The following is a 17,684-nucleotide window of genomic DNA, read 5'->3' on the forward strand; positions in this document are numbered from 1 at the left end:
GGTGGGGAAGGGAAGAGGCAGACTGCTGGAAGAAGGATGATCCCCTGACAGGAGAGTCAGAGGCACATTGTGCATCAATAGCAGCCCCTCCCCTATCACTGATCTGCCTTTCTTTTAATGCTTTCTGGTTTGTGTTTTGCTTTTGTTTTTAGTTCCAAGAAGGATAAAACAGATAAGGTAAGTATAAAGGGCATTAGTGGGCACCATAAGACCATGCAGGAGAGATCAATGGAGCAAGAATCAGAGGAACAAAGGAAAAAAAAAAAAAAAAAAAAAAAAAAAAAAAAAAAAAAAAAAAAAAAAAAAACATAAAAGAAGAAGAATTCTAAAAAAGGTGTTACTGATGGGGAGGGGGAGTAAACAAAGAATCAAAAAAAATTGTCTAAAGAACAGTGCATCAAAAGAGATGAACTCAAAAAAAAGTTCATAGTTTTTGGGTTATACATTTCCCTCAGTAAAAAGCTAGAAAAGTAAGTCACATTAAATATGTCATTGCCACTCATCTTTTAAAAATGAAAGGAGCAAAGGAACAAAAAGGTGGATAGAACAGATAATTTGCATAATGAAATGCCTCATTTATGTGTACCCATGCTGAAGGAGCAGCTGCCAGGTTAAGAGGGAGGGTGGGAAACAGCACCCCTTTTGAAAGATGACATCCATGATGAATCTAACAAGAGATATCAAAATCAAGTCAAATCAAAAATAAAGCCAATGAAGGTGAATGCAGTGAATATATTTTGGGAGCAAAGTACAATAAAAATTGTGCAAATGCCACTAACAAGGTAACATTTACCATCTTGTCTTAATATTGTTTGATATTTACTGTCCATGTCCACACTTGTAAATAAGGACTATCATCTAGCATTTGAGCAGGTTCTCAGAGTTTATTGTCTGGACAATTTTTCTTTGCAATTTACACACACAGATCCCTTACAGCAAATAGTGATGATGGTACTCATTCTCATTCAAATGTTTGTGTTACAGAACCAGGCCAGCAGATTCCTCACTCTCACATAATGATACCAGATAAAAGGACTGCAACTAGTGCACAGGTGGAATAAAAACTAATAATAATTTTAAAAGACTTTGGGAAAAGTGAAAGATGGTTTGAAAAAAGATGATTTTATTCAATAGACAATTTAAGGCACCTTATTGACCCAAGAAGAGTCAGCTACACAGAAAGGGGAGCAACCATCTACACTAGACTGCACAGGATCTGGACATCACTGTGTCACGTAAGCTGGCACCGTTCAGTAGTGGCCATCTACTGCAAAAAGGGCAAGTCCTCTAGTTGTATGTATGAGCAGAAGTACAACAATAATCCTCTGCCCTCCTCCTGTAAAACCCTGGTGGGAGTCCTGCAAGCACCATCCTCCAAGAAATTTAGCCTCCCTGGCTCAGAGGAGAGTAATAAAGTCACCCAACATTTCAGAGAACACCAGTAAGAAAACCAGAGGATGTTGTGACATTGCAATGTCTGTTTATGTTGGGAACATATTATTGCAGTGACTGCAGCAGCCTGGTCAAAAATAAAGGGATAAATCAAAGCAAGGAAGATTCTGTTTAGGTATTAGGGAAATAAAACTTTGTAGTTTCAGAGATAATAACTGTCTGGAGAGACTGCAGCCCTCAAGTCGATGTCTATACAAACAAAACACTTTGAATTATACACATGCCACTTGAGGACTCCACAGTCTGCAACAGCATGAGGAGGGGAATCCAGCCTCAGAGAACTCATCCTCTCTTCCCCTTCACCTCTTTAATATTGGGACTTCAGCATATCTTCAATTCACAGGAGACTAAAGCAATCTGCTCACTGTAGTCAGATCAAAAGGCAGACTGGTGTGAGTCACAACCACTTAGCAATTTACTTAAATGAATTGTGGACACAGAATATGGTCAAATAATTTGCTGATAATTTCCCTTGAACATGTTGGGATTAAAATCTTATTGTCTTTAAAGCTCTGTAGCTATTAAAATTCTTTTAGCAAAATTCCTATGTTTTATGCCCCTGCCATAGTAAATCCAGTGTTATACACCTACTATAATAAGTGCAGTGTTAGTTCTATGCACGATATCTTTAGCTAGAAGAGACATAAAAAATATGTCAGTTTTAAAATCTAAATACAAAGAGCTGTTATTCACTACACATAAAAATAGATAATTGGAAGAGCCACAAATAAACCACTGTCTTTTCCAACTCTCAGTTACATATCATAAACAGCCTTTCCTCCCTTTGATGGTCTGCTTTGGCTTTAACTTTTTTTTCTCTTTTTTTAAATATATAAATAACATCCTAAATTAATTCCTATAGATCTTTTTTTCTGGAATTGGTTGTTGGCTTCCTATTTTTTATTTCTTAGGAGACTATCAGGCATTTATTTCTCATGATTTCAGACAACATTAGGGGTGCAATTTAAAAAATGCAACTCTAGATACTTTATTATTATTCAGTATTGCTTTCTAGATGAAAAAAATGTTGTTGTTGGGCTTTAAGGCGCCGGTCACAGTTGATCTTGCCTGGTTTTTCAGGTTTTAATTCCAGCTCAGCATGGCTGTGGCCAACAGGCTGGCAATCAACCAGCTGCATTCTGCCTCTCTTGCTCCTAATTATTCAGTGCTCCAGTTCTCCTCCCTTGTCGATTCTCTTCTGGTCACCACAATTAATTCCCATTTTTTAGTCCTGTGTTCACCTTCAACTCATTATTTTTTAGCTGGTCTGCACTACTGTTTCAGCTCAGCATTTTGCAATTTATCTCATCACTATTGTGAGGCCCTTTTTGTCTCTCTTTGGTTTTCTAAAGCTGACGGAGTATTTTTACTTGCTTCTTACAGAAGAAAGGGTGAATATTTTGCTGCTGTCTGGTAGGTGCCAGGGTATCTTCAGCCTCCCCCACCAGCCATTTTCCTTCACAGGCTAATCTGGGAGCCAAAAACCATGTGAAGTGTGCAGTGGCACCATCAAACACTTTATCCTGTAGGCTTTAAAGCTGTTTTATGTGCAAGGATGTTCGGATAAAGAGACTGACTGATGAATCCCAACTGTCAGGTGAAAATTTCAGGCTCCAACCAGTTATTTTAAGGAATATTAATATCCCACATGAGGGTTTTAAGCTTTTTGGGGAGAGCCAGGAGGCACTGACTGATGGCTGTTTCCTAGAAGACAAGAAATATGGTCCCTTCAGAGTGATTTTCTCTTTTGGTCCTTTTTTCCTCAGCAGATTTTTGGCCTCACTGACATTCTAAATTGGTAAATTGTTGTCCAACTAAAATCATACTGCAGCTTTTTGGTTATTGTGCAAGCATGCCTTAATCTCAGATAATTCTTGAAGTGAATCTTTGTATAAATTTGGAAACATAAATTTAGTTTTTCTCTGTGGGGAAGCAAAAGGAAGTTTGCGCCTGCTTGGAGTTTCCTGTCCCAGTATTGTATCACTGGCTGATGACAGTGATGAGGTGAAGTATCAGAAGATTGCAGATAAACCTTTTAAAAATCATCTAGTTGTAGGATTGATTTTGTTTTGGCCAAGTTCACTCATATGTAACAGTGGAGCTGTATCACTTGGAACAAGCTCAAATGAAACCTTAACTCCCTGACTACTTTGAAATCCTTATTAGTAATGCCTGGTTTTACTTTAGAGACATCATGTTAAATCCTGTGCAAATACAGGGAAAGACAGCCATTCAATACAGACTTCATATTTCTTGAAAGGAAATGTCCTGGATTTGTCTGTGATAGATTTCCCTTTCCTCCTAGTAGCTGGTGCAGTGCTGTGGTTTGTATTTAGCACGAGAATACTGTTGGTAAGACACTGATGCTTTCGGTGTTGTGGAGCAGGTCTTACCCTAAGTGAAGGACTGTCCAGTTTTCCATGCTCTGCCAGGGAGCAGGTGCACAAGGAGCTGAGAGGGAGCATCCTGAGGACAGCTGATCTCGCCAAAGAGATATTCCATACCATAAACACCATGCTCAGTATAGAAACTGGGGGAGTTGGTCAAGAGGAGCCAATCACTGTTCAGGGGGCAGAGCATTGGTCAGCAGGTGGTGAGCAACTGCACTGTGCATAACTTGTCTGTCTCGGGTGGAGGGTTTTATTCCTTCCTCTCTTGCTCTCATTTTCATTAACATTACTGTCATTATTAATATAAATTCTTTCAATTATTACATTTTTCTTATCTTAACCCATGAGTTTTACTTTTTCCTTCTTTCCTCCCAGTCCCACTGGAGGTAGGGTGGAGTGAACAAGTGGCTGCATGGTACTTAGTTGCCAGCTGGAGTTAAACCATGACAGGAAAGAACTAGAGTTAAGTACAGAATGGGTTCAAGAATACAAATGCTTCATGACTTTTTATCAAACAGTTGGTATTGCAAAGTGATTTAGGAAAAAAAAAAAATCTTAAGGTGAAGTTGCATGAAATACCTAATGCTTGAATTTGAAACATTAGGTATTTGAAGGAAATGATTTTCTGAAGCAGACTGTGGTATCTAATTAGTTAACTACTAAGGAAAAGGAGGCAATATACCAGTTGATGCAATTGGTGGCAGCAGGAGTTTGGAAATAAATACCTCTATTTGGCACTGAGAAGTGAAGCACAGCTCACATTTCTGTGGTAAAATTAAATCTCAGTTTAAGATCTATGATTCATTGTGGTTACTTACTAAAATTCATCTGGCCTGCCTAGGTTGTGAATATTTTGAGTTGACCTGCATGGAGCTCTGGCTAAGGTCTTGATAGGACCCAGATCTGATGGAGTATTTCCATAAAAGCTTAGTAGAATTGTGCTAACAAAAACAGAGACACTTTGAAGCAGTAATTGTCATCCTAGTTAGAAACCAGAAACACAGCAGCATGGGAAAACAATGAACAAACAGAAATACCAAACCTCAAGAAACCTCAACTGAGCAGAATACGGGGAGCAGCCATTCATGGATTTGTAATGCATTTCGTACTGGGTTCACTCAAACTGCCTCTCTGAAGATGCTGCATTCCTGGTTATGGCTGCACCAGGATGCTGACAGAGCAGGTGGAGAAATGAGTGCTCCCTGCAGAAGGCAGCCCAGCTCCCTTCTGCCCAGAGATGCACTGTGTGCAACAGTCCTATCCTAATGGCATCAATGCAGGTGGTTTTCCTATGCACAGTCAGATGTCTCTGGTACTAAGTCATTCCAGTTGATTGTCTGCTTGCATCTATGACCATCCCACTTTGTGTGTGTGTGTGTGTGTGTGTTTAGGATTCATAGTCCCTTTGAAACAAGATTCTCAATATCAAACCAAAGTCAGCATGACAGATGGTAGTAAAGTTGGCTGTTCTGAGTCTATTCTGTGCATTGCTAAAAAGGCTTGTTTGTCCTGTGCACCCTACCATGCCCTGGAGGTATCAGCTTTTTGTCATTTGACTTAGTTCCCATCCTTTCTTTTCCACTCTGAGATTCTGTCTACTATCCTTATATCACTCCTATCAGTCAACAGTGTTGTTTCTTAGGCCAAGCAGATTTCTGGTTGCAGCTCAGATTACTCTCAGAAGCTCCATATCTACTATCTCACGGGCAACCTCCTCAGCACACGCTCATAAATCTGTCAACAGGTCTCTGTGTGAGTAAGCTCAGCAGTGGACACACAACAGCACCCCCCAACAGAGCCCTGGAATTAAAATCACAGCCTCCTCCTGCATTCCTACCTGAGGTTTACTCCACAGACTGCATACTCAGCACTCCCAAACAACTACCTTTTCAGCTTAAAATGCTGCCTGGCATCACAAGCAACAGCAAGGTGAAAGAAGCACTGTCCTTCCTATCTAGCAAGTGTAGCCTTGTGTTTTCATGCAGCTTTGTTCATGTCCATTGCTAAGAGAGTGCAGTCCCGTCCATCCAGTCTGGCGCAGCAACTGACTCACTGTGCCGGCTGCACCGTTACACGCCTGGCTTAAAGAAAGGTTTGCTTATGCCATGATGAGCAAGCGGGAAAGGTCTCTCTGCTGCTGGCTTGATAAAAAGAAAAGAAAAAGTAAATGGTTATCAATAAAGTGTGTTTGATTAGGTGTCACTGAGAGAAAGAAAATGCCATTTCATGTCACTTTTTAGAAAGCACAAGGTGTGTAACTTTGGGGGATCATTTTGTTCTTGACTAATCTTCAGATTCAATATTAAAATCTCAAACTTCCCAAAGGAAAGAGATTCTGCATCTTTTAATGAAAGATAAAACAACAATATAAACATACACAAATTTACAGAGAAAGGATCAACTTTAATACATCTGGAGTAAAAGGTGGTTTTTTTTTTAAATATGGTATAAAAATAAATGCAAGAAACATTAACAGAGAATATACAGACAACAGACAAAAGACACAGGCTTTCTTTCTCAATGTGAATACATCAGTGAAATGAAACCTTCTGTGCTAATTTATTGTGCAATAAATGTGATGCCATATGTATATTTATTAATATATGCATTTTTTACATTTCTTCCAGTTTTTGATTGACGTATTTTTTTTTAATAAACTGTGCCTAGCAGAAGCTTTTTTTTCACTGTACTTGAGCTTGCAGAAAATAAAAAGACACAGATCCAGCTTGATATGAAGGAGGAAGTGAGCAGACAGTTTTCGAAATGGAGGCATCGAAAGGCTAGAGAGTCCCTCGGAGTCTGTAATGCCTTAGTATACACAAAAGAAAACAAGTCAGGTCCTTGCTCATGCAACATCTTGTTCTACTGTCCTCTGAGTCAGGCAATCAGTGAGCTACAAAGTATGTATAATGATTTGAGTCTGCTTCCATGCTACAAGGTGATCCTTTTAGTAGGACTGCACTAGACTGGTTAACCTCTTTGATGTGAGCGATTTCCCCTGAGGAAAAGATAAAAACAAAAAACAAAAACAGAAAACAGAGGCATGATCACCGCAAACCTGTTCATCAGCAACCACTCAGTGTTGCCACATCACTCTCAAATAACTAGGGGCACCAACTGGAGTCTGTCAAATCTTAAACCACAGGAAGTCCTTACACTTAAAACACCTGCACTGCCAGCCAGCCAGATTGTTTTACAGAGCAAACCAGCAAATTTAAAGCCCATTTTTGAACAAGACTGGTTTTGGCTGATGAGAAACTGATGCTGAGGTTTTTTCTGTCAGTCACACCCAAAACTTGAAGGCTACTGCAAGCAAGAGTGCCTTGTGCTGAAAAGATGAATGTGCAAACTGCGGTAGCTCTGTCACAGAGGACAGAAAAGCTACTTTCAAGTTAAGGTAAGGTAAGAAAGTAAGAGGCAGATTGCATACAGATATGAAAGCATCTTTTCCATGAACACAGCTATAGCTTTGCTGAGACCATATTTACTATTTATAAGAAACATTGGTCAGGTATATTACATGTGACTGCATAACACTGCTTTGAAGGTGTTGGATTTCCACATTGTTGTTTTCCTCACCATTCCTCCTGTTGCAAGGATGTGGTTTCAATTTCTTAACAAGTTATTTTAATAAGATGTAATGACTGTCCCACAAGAGCTAGGTCTACAGTGTGAAGAGGATGGTATAAGGTATGTCACTGGTATATTTCAGGCAGATTTGAGCTTTATCTGAGCCAGACAAAAACCACAGAACAGGAATTAGCTCTCCTACGGCCACATAAAAAGGAGTTAGCTCTCCAAGGGCCATCCTACTGTGGCTCTGATCCAACAGAAGCACAGCTGGAACAGCAAGCTGACATCACAGGTATACCCTGACAATGTAACACAAATATATCATAAAACATTAAATAGAAAATGTCTCCAGCTCACCAGTTAGATATTTAATACTTACATTTATTGTATTGTTCATTTTAAGTGCCCAATTCAGAAATATCAAACTGATTTCAAGGAGAATACAATAAAAAATACTGTAACTATGGAGAGACGCTTCATTTTCTGTAGTAAATGGTAAATGAACTTATTCAATATCAATAAATTGTTAAGTCATCTGCAGTTTAATAACTCATTGGAATTATGCAATTTAATATCTACTGTCATTATCAATTAAATTTAAGCTCACAGGGATATCTGAGTTGGTCTTGAGCACTTGCTCAAATGCAATATATCAGTGGGTCTCCATAAAATGAAGAATAACTATTTTATTCTTTGTGCTGTGAAACACAAGTTGAACAAATGAGGATGAATACCTCCCCTACAACATAATTTGAAAGGGAACCCATGATTTGCAAGGCTGGGTTAGACTGCTCATCCATCAGGTTCCCCATATCACCTGACAGTATTAATACCTACTTCTTTGTAAGATGGAAAGTCTCCTTCCTGGCACTCTGTCTTCCCTGTATCTGCCACTTTCTTCCTACATTAAATTCACAGCTTCTTGATACTTTTTAATCCTAAATTATGTTTTCCTCTAATGCAGCAGGTAAGCTGTTATAGTAAGATGTCTTTTTTTTAAGTAGTCAAAAAAGCCTCAACAGCAATGTGGCCTTGGAACACAATTTAAAACACTAAAAGCATTTCCAAGATTAATGTTCTGTTGGACAATTTTGTTAGACAATTCAGGACTTTTGGTGCTAGACACAATCTCAGAAAATACTGAACATATGCTTATCTTTGCATTTCATTAGGTTATTTGCATTTAAGTTTACAAGTGTACAGGTCTGGCTGCTTTTTGTAAACATGTATTAATTCCCTTTAGTACTGAATTGCATAACCCATTTAATTAAAATATTAAAACCAGGAGTTCTCAGTTAGTTACAATTTGCTCAATACTATACTGGAAAGCTGCATAAACGCTTGTTGTGGTATAAAATCTGTAAAATAATTGTTTATTATTATTTGCAACTGCTATTTAGGAGTTTGAAAATTTCTGGAAAGTCTAGATGGACCATAAACAAATTCAGGCATCTCAGAAATTAATTATGTTATCATGTAAACTAGGAAGTCCTGACATAAAAATCAGGCCAAAAATAGTTATGAATTGATCTGATTTGTGTGATTGTTTTCTACATATTGTTTGAATTTTCCCCTAGAGACACAATGAGCTGTCATGACAATTTTTTTTTCTGTATTCCACATAACTTGCTCCCTGGATATTGCTGATCTTTAGATATTTTTTCTCCAAAGCCCTACAGTAATCAGGAACTTTCTGGATGGTCCTCTCCTTCAACTCCCCTCCCTGCCTCAGAGAAACCTCCATCTGAACAACAACAACATATTATCTTTTTCCACGCGTTAGTAGTTCTAATTTGTCACAAAGTTGGAAAAGTGACGATACACTCTCCTTAAGAGATCTTCTTAAATGCTTATTCGGAATCATATTAAGTTCTCTGATTAGGAAAATAAGCTTTTAATACACCGAATCCATTGCAAACCCAGATATAGAATTATCATCACATCTTCTTATTGGAACTGCAGGGACTTGTTATTTTTCACTTTACAAAATATTCCTTTCAAGCTCTGTTCCAAAGTATACTTTTGCTTCAGCTCTCTGTGGAAGAGTTTCATAATTACTTCTTCTAGGAGATTTCCAGATTTACTTAATTTACAGACTGATGTAAGGATCATCCATTGTGGGTCATAATTTAAGAGCTAAGCCTAGTTATTTCTTTCAGTTACAATGTTAACACCATTTCCATAAACCAGATTTTGATTTGGGAACCTGCGTCTAACAGGCCAGTTTTCAGAGTTGTAGCATATGAAGATGTTTCCTGTGCTAATGAGATTAAAGAAAATTGGAGGGCCAGGGGAGGCAGAATCAGAAGTAGTAGATATTTATCTGAATAATGAAAAGGAGATCCTTCATATTTTCAGTATATTCTTGCCATCAACATTTAGAATCATATGGCCAAATTCTAAAGACGATTAGGATTTTTTGGCTGTATTAGTGCACTTTGGACATAACGACTGTAACTATTTAAGAATTTTACTAATAATGCAGATGCCAAAATGGAACCCTGCACATATACCCTGACAAGGGAGTCAGAGTACAAGAAGGCAGCACAGCAGCTGGAATGAACAGCTACATCTAAAAGTACAAAATAAATTGCCATCAGCATTCAGTCCCTATTTGAACATACTAACTGCTTGACATAGAGTTGTCCTTCCGGCTTTACTTCTAGCAAATTTAGGGGGCAAAATTGTAAAGCTATGTGTAGATGCTGCTAAATACAGTTGCACTGACTGACTCATTTATGCAAAATGACACTAACATCTCAAATAATCCAGCAAAAATACCAGCAACAACCTCCGTACATATGTGGCTTAAAAGATATCAATGTGAAATTCTATAGGCGTTGGAGTTGAAAAGTATGGTAGAGAAAGATCACATCTTTTCCTCTGGAAGATTAATTATCTTCTTTTCTACTAAGCAACCTCAAATGCTCCTTTTTCACATTTCTTTGTTGTCAGTGCAGGTGCTACTCCCCAGGACCTGCACTGGTAGAGCTAGAAAAGAGAACTCCATGCATCTGATGGGGAAAGAGAGGTAGCATCCCACTGTGAGCATAATGAGATGTGGAGTGAGAAGCAACCCTCCTTGGCCTCAGTGCTCCTCATCTGCTCACGTGTGAAACACCTGCAGCACACTGACAGCCCAGCCAGATCAGCAGGGAAAGCTTCCAGGGAACATTGCAGTGCACTACACAGAGGTAGTGTGTAAACAGCCCCTGATGGGAGCACATCTGGAGAGACATGGGAGAAGAAGCAGTAAATCCCTTTCCAGGTTGAGGCAGCCCTTGCTCTACCAGCACAAGGGAATTGCTTCAGCACTTCTCTGGGGTTCAGAATTCTGCTTCAGCTTCCACAGCAGCACAGGATACTGCTGTCAGCCATCTGTGCAGGTGTGTTTCTCTTTCAGATGTGAGGAAGGGGACAAGGCTAGCATTTACTGAATTTGGGGCACAAGTTGTCAGCACAGCTGCAGTGCTAAGTAGTTACATATGCAGGGAAATCCTTCTGTCTCTGGCTGAGATTTACAGCTCCTTTTTCCCTTCTCATTAGGGCCATAATGTTTCCTGCAATGATCTGAAGCGGGAGGCAGCAGCTGAACAACTGCTTTCCTGTTTTGGCTCACTCCAAATCCAGTGACATCCATTTCTTTCTTCTTTTGCACTTTGCATTTACTGATGAGCTGCTCTCATTTGTGATTAACCTAAAACCTCTTGCCAGATGGGGTAGCTTGAACTTGAATAACCATGTGATATGTAGGTTTCCAAGGGATCAATGCACAAGAAAAATATTTTTAGTATGTTTGTCCTGGGCCTGACTCCTCAAGTTTCCATACCTCTCTGCAGTTCTCACTCTTGCAAATAGCCTAAGAATCAGGTAAATGTTTGACAACTGGAAAATGGCAGACACTGGCCCAGTACCTGACCAGTCTGTGCTGCCTCTTCACTTGGATGAACCTGGTTGTGCAAGTGTTACTCCTAAGCTTCTCTCCTCCAGCACAGAGCACAGCAGCTTAGCTCCAGTCACTGCAGAACAGCACAAGGAGGCCAGTCCTCACTGGCATGAGCTTTATAATTTTCCTCTGTGGGCATAATTCTTAAAAAGCTCCTAAAACTAGGGGGGTTTACTAACTAGTAGGCCAAAATAAAAGTTTCTATTATTTATTTATTCTTTTTATTCAAACATGAAAAAGACATCTCTTCCTGAAATGGAAAATGCCTTAATTTCTAAAAATAATTATTATTTTCATTCTTGTTTTGTTTTTGTCAAATAAGTAGCTTTGTGATTTACATTTCTTCTGAATAGCTGGGAGGGTTTTGTTTAAATTTTGGAAATAGTTGTAAGTAAATTCAAAGTAAGATCCCACAGCTGAAACTGCACTGAATTTCTTGGACAATGCTATACTTGAGAAAAATGCAGCCTCCAGCAGTGTTTCAGGACTAGATGGACTTTTGGTCTGGCGCAGTTGGGCCTTCTGTACATGAGTTTTACCTATTCATATAGAAAAAATTCTTGATTAACAGATGAAATGGATTATTTATCTGCTTTGTTCCTCTATAAAAGGGATAGACTTTAACATTAAAAGAGAATACACTTGTTTAAACATCTAAAAAGTCTATGACCCACTGATAGCAACTGAGGAAGTTACTTTTTTGAGTTTTAATTTCCATCTTTAGGCCATAATTCACAATTTCATGTTAAGTGACATCAGATTGAAACTCGGTAAAAATGTGCTCTGTTCAATGGCCTTTGCATTTCACATCTCATACATGAAATGGTCTATTGTTATTGGTTTGGAGGGGGGAAAAATCAAAGGACTCTGGTCAGCAAGTTCTTCCAGGTAAATGGGAAATGACAGCTGGAAAGGACATGGGTAATATAAGATATAATGGTTTCAAACTCAGAATTATTAAATGGGGTCTTGTTTATGAGGTTATGAGAGGAGTTATTGTAGTTTGAAGGCTTTCTAGTTTCATATGTGAACCAAACTTGGTCAGTTTTGTATTGGCTGTATTTCCCTAAGACCTCACAAACATACAAGCACCTCTCTTTTGTGTTCTGTGTAACTGTGCAGTGCCAGATGAAATGTTAACACTGATGGTGGTCTTTTAAGTCGTGGCACCAGCACATGAGGATGCTGTGTCTCCCCCCACAGCTCTAAGGAGGGAGGCTACTGCTTCTTGCCCCACTAACTTGGTTACTGGTGGGACAATAAAATTTGCATAGGGTGGAAATCAGATTAACTCACTCCTCCTGTAAAGCAGGTCCCTTTGTCTCAAGGGTTCCAGACATAATCACAGCTAAGCACCAGGCTGGGGCTTACAAAGTCCTGCTCAATCTGCCACCATCACAAGTCCTGCACGTACATGAGTTCCTTGAAGAACCTCTTTGCTGCCATCAACATTACCAGTGTATATTCACCTGCTTATATTCACCTGCTTTCCCCCCCCCTGTAATGTAGGTATTAGCACCTGAGGTAAATTTGCTGAGCTTTTTAATTTTAATTTTTTTAATAGTTTTTTTCCCCATGTGAATTCTTCAAAAGAATTTCAGTTTTTAAATGCCACAGAAACTGCTGATTTCAGTCTCTCTACTGCTTTAGCATGCAATGAGATCCTCCTGTTTCATGACTTAGATCTTTAACTCCCCTAGTCCCTTGGGGAGTTGCGGGTGACTGGACTTTTATTACTTTCAAAGAGAAAGCTGAGGGGCTGAGCTAGGCGGGGGGGAGCCCAGAGCACAGTGCCACTGCTCTCTGTGCCTCTGACTCAAAGCTGTGACACACACGGTTGCCCGTGTTAGTCTAAGGCAGTTCACTTTTCCCATGGCTTCATTCCAGTAGTGCTGAAGTATCTGTGCTCTGTGTTTTTCATACAGTACCCAAGGGTGTAAGTGAGGCAGGCCAAGGATAGCTGGGGTTACTACTCAGATACCAACTATAAAATGTTCAGTAATAAATATTACATATAGCAAATGCCAGCTTGCTATTACTTCTGTGTGTTTTGTGTATATGCAGATCTGTTTCTAACACTATCCATATTTTCTGCTGAAGACTGATGAAGGCATTAGCAATTTTGCACTATAAAATCTAGAGTAGTTAATTAGTCAGTTTTTAAACTGAGCATTTAGTCCTTTTATGAACTGCACCAACTTACTGAAAATTTTGTGGAAAGAAAACCCTTCAATGTCAAAGAAATGCAGAGCTGAGCCTAGTGTATACCTCCACTTCTATTTTTTTCTCCATTAGACTAAAATAATGACTCATTATAATAGGTTATTTTCATGCAATTCATGAAATAGCACAGAGTAATTGCCCTCTACAAAGTTTCTAAACTTTCTAGCTTAAGAAATGCTTTCTGTAGCAAGTATAACCCAATTTCGTTTAACATTGATCAGGAGACTCTTAAGAATCAACAACTCAGATAATGAATTACAAGTCCATCTGTTCAGACTGAGTCCCTAGACACAGCCAAGGTAACTGGGTTTTTATTAAACACTTCCAGTGGAAAAAACTGAGGTCTAATTTAGTTTAATATAAACCCACTTTGATATAACTGAGAAAAAAAAATCCAGTGGAAATTAGTCTAAATATTGCAAACCATCAGAGAAGAGAAACTGTAATTTTCATCTCACTAAATCAGAGATGATAGCATTTATCCAGGTTGCTGAAGACCCTTTTCACACCTATCTTCTGTATTAATCAGTAAAAGAGATCTATTCTACAGTCCCTCACTTCACAGGTGATCAAGTTAATCAGTACACTGTAGAATATTCTGAGAAATGTTTCCATAATCCCTGCTGGTTGGAATCACTGTACCAAGATAGAAAATTACATGTTACAAATTCATCTCAACCAAGAATACGAGTGTAAGAACAAGGATGTCTGGTGGAAAGAGGTCCTGAGGAAGTAGGTGACATTAATTCAGTCATCTTGGAAAAAACATTTGCATTTGAGCATCCTGATAGTCTGGATAAATTTGCAAGCCTCAGAGCTATCAGTCTAATACAGATTATAGATCTAGCAGTGACATGTTTTTCTTTCATACCTGACCTGACTTGACAGACTCCACCCAGGCTAACAGGTAGTAGTTGGAAAAAAAGCAAAACCACAGATTTTATTTCAGAGTTTGCTCTGTGAAAAAGAAAAAAATTCCCCTCTTCTACCAAACTACTAACATCCAGAAATCCTCTTTTCCATTTCTAGTTCACAGCTGGTTTAGTGGGCCTGCCTTGCATCTCTGGCATGCTGCTATTCTGGTACTTCTGCCCTGAGATTAGCAGGATGAAAATCAGGCACAGCTGCAGGGCACAATGCTCCAGTGTTTGTGCCCAGAACTGCTGGTTTATCTGTAAGGCTGCTCTGGGAGGGATTTCAGCATCTCCTACTCTTGTCTTCACATTTTCCTTTTTTGTGATGTATTCCCGACCCCTCTACCTGCAGCTCACTACTTTCTCCCCTCATGTCCACTGTTTCAATCATGTTTATCATTGACCATAGCCAATTCCTGACCCCTGGGCTGCTCAAAATGCCATGAATAAATGTAGCATTGCCAGGCACTGTAACCGGGAAAAAGCCTGGCTCTCAGAGGTCCTGGATGTGTTACCCACTCTATGCACTCTCTTTTAGACTTTTTATTAATATGAAACTTCCCATGAATTATAATGGAATTATCATGTATAGTGCTATCATGTACAATGTTGTTTTATAGATCCAACCTGTTTAGACAACACACAAATCACACTGCAACATGCTATGGCAACACCACCATGCAAAACATAGGGGTTTTTGTTTCAAACATTGGGATATTTTCCTTTGTGGCTGTTTATTTACTTTTAGTGTCCTTTACTGACTTTGTCCCATTGAATCCAAATTTCTTCCTGATTACAGTGGATTCAAAGCATATTACAGGAAGCCTTTACCTATAAGAAAGTAGTTAAAGAATTACTGTTTTGTTTTTAAAGGTGAGATATTCCCACAGCCTCACAAAACTTTCACTGTGTTTGTTTCTTTTTTTTTTTTTTTTTTGATTACTGAAAAGTATATATGCATTTTTTTAATACTTGAGGCAATACTCTTGAGCCTCATTACAGGGGAGACAGTTTCTGACAACTGCTTCTCCTTCCCTAGAAACTAAAAAAACAAAAACCATGATCTTTGCTGAAAGCTCTCATATTTTTAATTTCAACACACACAGCTCCACTAACCAGGTCACAGAAAAAGCCACAGACGCACACACACACACAGCAGCGTCACCTGCACAATTCAACAGACAATGCAGACAAACTCGAGTATAATCCAAGATCTTTCTACCTCTTTTCATAACAGGTTAGTGCTCGCCCTCAGTGTTGGTGTACAGTTTTTATGGCATGGAAAAATAGGGATGTTTCTGCCCTACAAAAATAAATGCGTTGAATTCTTTAGTTGGAACTTTCACAATGTAAAAAAAAATAATCCCAAAGAAACTGGAGAAGTAAAAAGAATCACAAGTATCACGAAATCAGTGGATCTTTTGGCAGGCAGCAAAAGAATGCCCACACAAAATCTACCAGCCTTCATTTTTTTGCCTTTGAGAAATAGCTTTTGAAAGTTATACATTGAAAAGAAAAAATCAGTTCTTGTAGTCCATTATGAAAATGAATCCGAATCAAACCCTTGCCCTTAAACAGCACAAATTCTTTGGTCCTGTAGAAGATTTTAGACATTAAGGAACATGGGAAAATTATTATTGTTTTTTTTCCCCTGTGCCCAATTGAGATAAGAGGGACAAAGCCTTTTTTAGTAAAATAAAAAGAAGACAGGATGGAAATCCAATGTAATCAACTGGTTTAGACTTAGTATTTTACAAGGCACCAGAAAAAGAAACAACATCAAGCATGTTCTTAGATTCTTTACTAAAATTATAGGGGGGAAAAAAGTGACTAATTTCATGCTTCCTAATGCAAAAAACATGGCTCCCAAAGGTCCATTTCTCCATGTGTGACTATTGAGATCAGTGGGAAAGGGACTAGGGAGGAGGGGTTGTAATGAAAGCACATTATAAAGCTGTCATTCCCAGGAAAATTCTCAAGCTGTGATGAATACACTTTTAACCATCAAGTTAGAGAAGCAAAAGGGAAAGTAGGGATCAGTGAGGGGAAGGGGAGAAGGATGTCCCATCAGGCTTACTAGTCTTCCGAGGCAACAAACTTACCACATTGCGTGTGAATTTCTCAAAAGATGTTCGACGATCCAGAGTGTTTTCCAACTTAAATTTGAAATAAATAAAACAAAAGAAACAAAAAGAAAAAGGAGGGGGGAAAGAAAAGCAAGAACAATGGAGTAGAAAAGAAGGTTTGATGTAACAATGGACTGCAAAACAAAGTTTGTATAAATCAGGAAGCAAACACAGGTATGAGGTTGTAATGGGACTTGGCAAAACAGGGGATGGGCAAAACAGATATAGTACTCGACAAAAATAATTTTTCATGAGGATCAAACTGGTTTGAATTTAAAGAAAAACTGAAAGTAAAAAGAAATAATGAAGTGCACATCTTGTGTTAATGAACTGACATTCACAAACTTAAGGACTTCACACGGACAGTTGAAGCTTTCTGGTATTTTCAACATCTCTCTCTATATTGGATCTTCAGAAATCAATGTTTGAACAAAAAACAAAATCACACAGTACTTTCATATAATTTTAGGTTGTCATTATTAACAATAGAATGCTACCATGTTAATAACTACCTTGTTCCAGCAACAATCAGGGCCCTGATTTTGCAAGGCACAGGGCTCCCAATTGATTCTAGGAGATTACTGTTTAGAGCCCACTAATAGAATTATTTATCATCATGGAAATCTGCATTGTAAAAGCTGCTCCACATACTCTGGGCTGTGGCTATTCAGAACCCATTCTATAATCTGCACTTTTCTAAGAAAATATTACATACCAAGACATGAACCTCTGTTTGCCAAAGTGTGACGTGATCAGTCTTTCAAGTCAGATTCCTAGCCTACTCAAAACTATTCATGTAGTAATAGGGAAAGAAACAAAATTAGGAAGCCCCTATATTTATAGTTGAAGTTAGAAGTTATTTATACGAATAAGATTGTTTTTAAACACATTCTGTAGCTTTCATAGGTGGAATAAAGAGAACAACAATTATTACATAAGCAAACTTGCAAACATGAAAGACTATTCTTCTGGGATTTTATTTTATTTTTTTTAATGTATTTGTAAAGCACTTTGCAATTTAAGGTGCTTCATAACAGAGAAAACAGTACAATATGGGATG

At 38.5% G+C, this 17,684-nt stretch overlaps 1 protein-coding gene and 1 pseudogene across 6 annotated transcripts in view; both read right to left on the reverse strand.

Moving 5' to 3' along the window:
• Positions 1 to 6,152: 6,152 nt before the first annotated feature.
• LOC310907408 lies at positions 6,153 to 6,698 on the reverse strand (annotated as a pseudogene). Its single transcript has one exon. The product of its transcript is annotated as an uncharacterized misc_RNA (transcript).
• The window catches only part of RGS7 (regulator of G protein signaling 7), a 235,474-nt gene continuing 224,362 nt past the window's right edge, over positions 6,573 to 17,684 (reverse strand). Inside the window, exons 17-19 of one of the 5 annotated variants that reach the window (XM_083857588.1) lie at positions 16,601 to 16,654; positions 15,721 to 15,801; positions 6,581 to 6,840 (exon numbers count right to left, since the gene is read on the reverse strand). In XM_083857588.1, coding sequence (XP_083713714.1) covers positions 15,727 to 15,801; positions 16,601 to 16,654 — 129 coding nt within the window. In that variant the 3' untranslated portion in view covers positions 6,581 to 6,840; positions 15,721 to 15,726. Of the gene's footprint in view, positions 6,841 to 15,720; positions 15,802 to 16,445; positions 16,655 to 17,684 lie in introns of those variants that run through there. The other 4 variants (XM_083857586.1, XM_083857585.1, XM_083857587.1 and 1 more) reach the window with 4 other exon arrangements.

Source organism: Zosterops lateralis (assembly GCF_965231275.1).
Source record: "Zosterops lateralis genome assembly, chromosome: 3".
Classification (NCBI taxonomy): Eukaryota; Metazoa; Chordata; class Aves; order Passeriformes; family Zosteropidae; genus Zosterops; species Zosterops lateralis.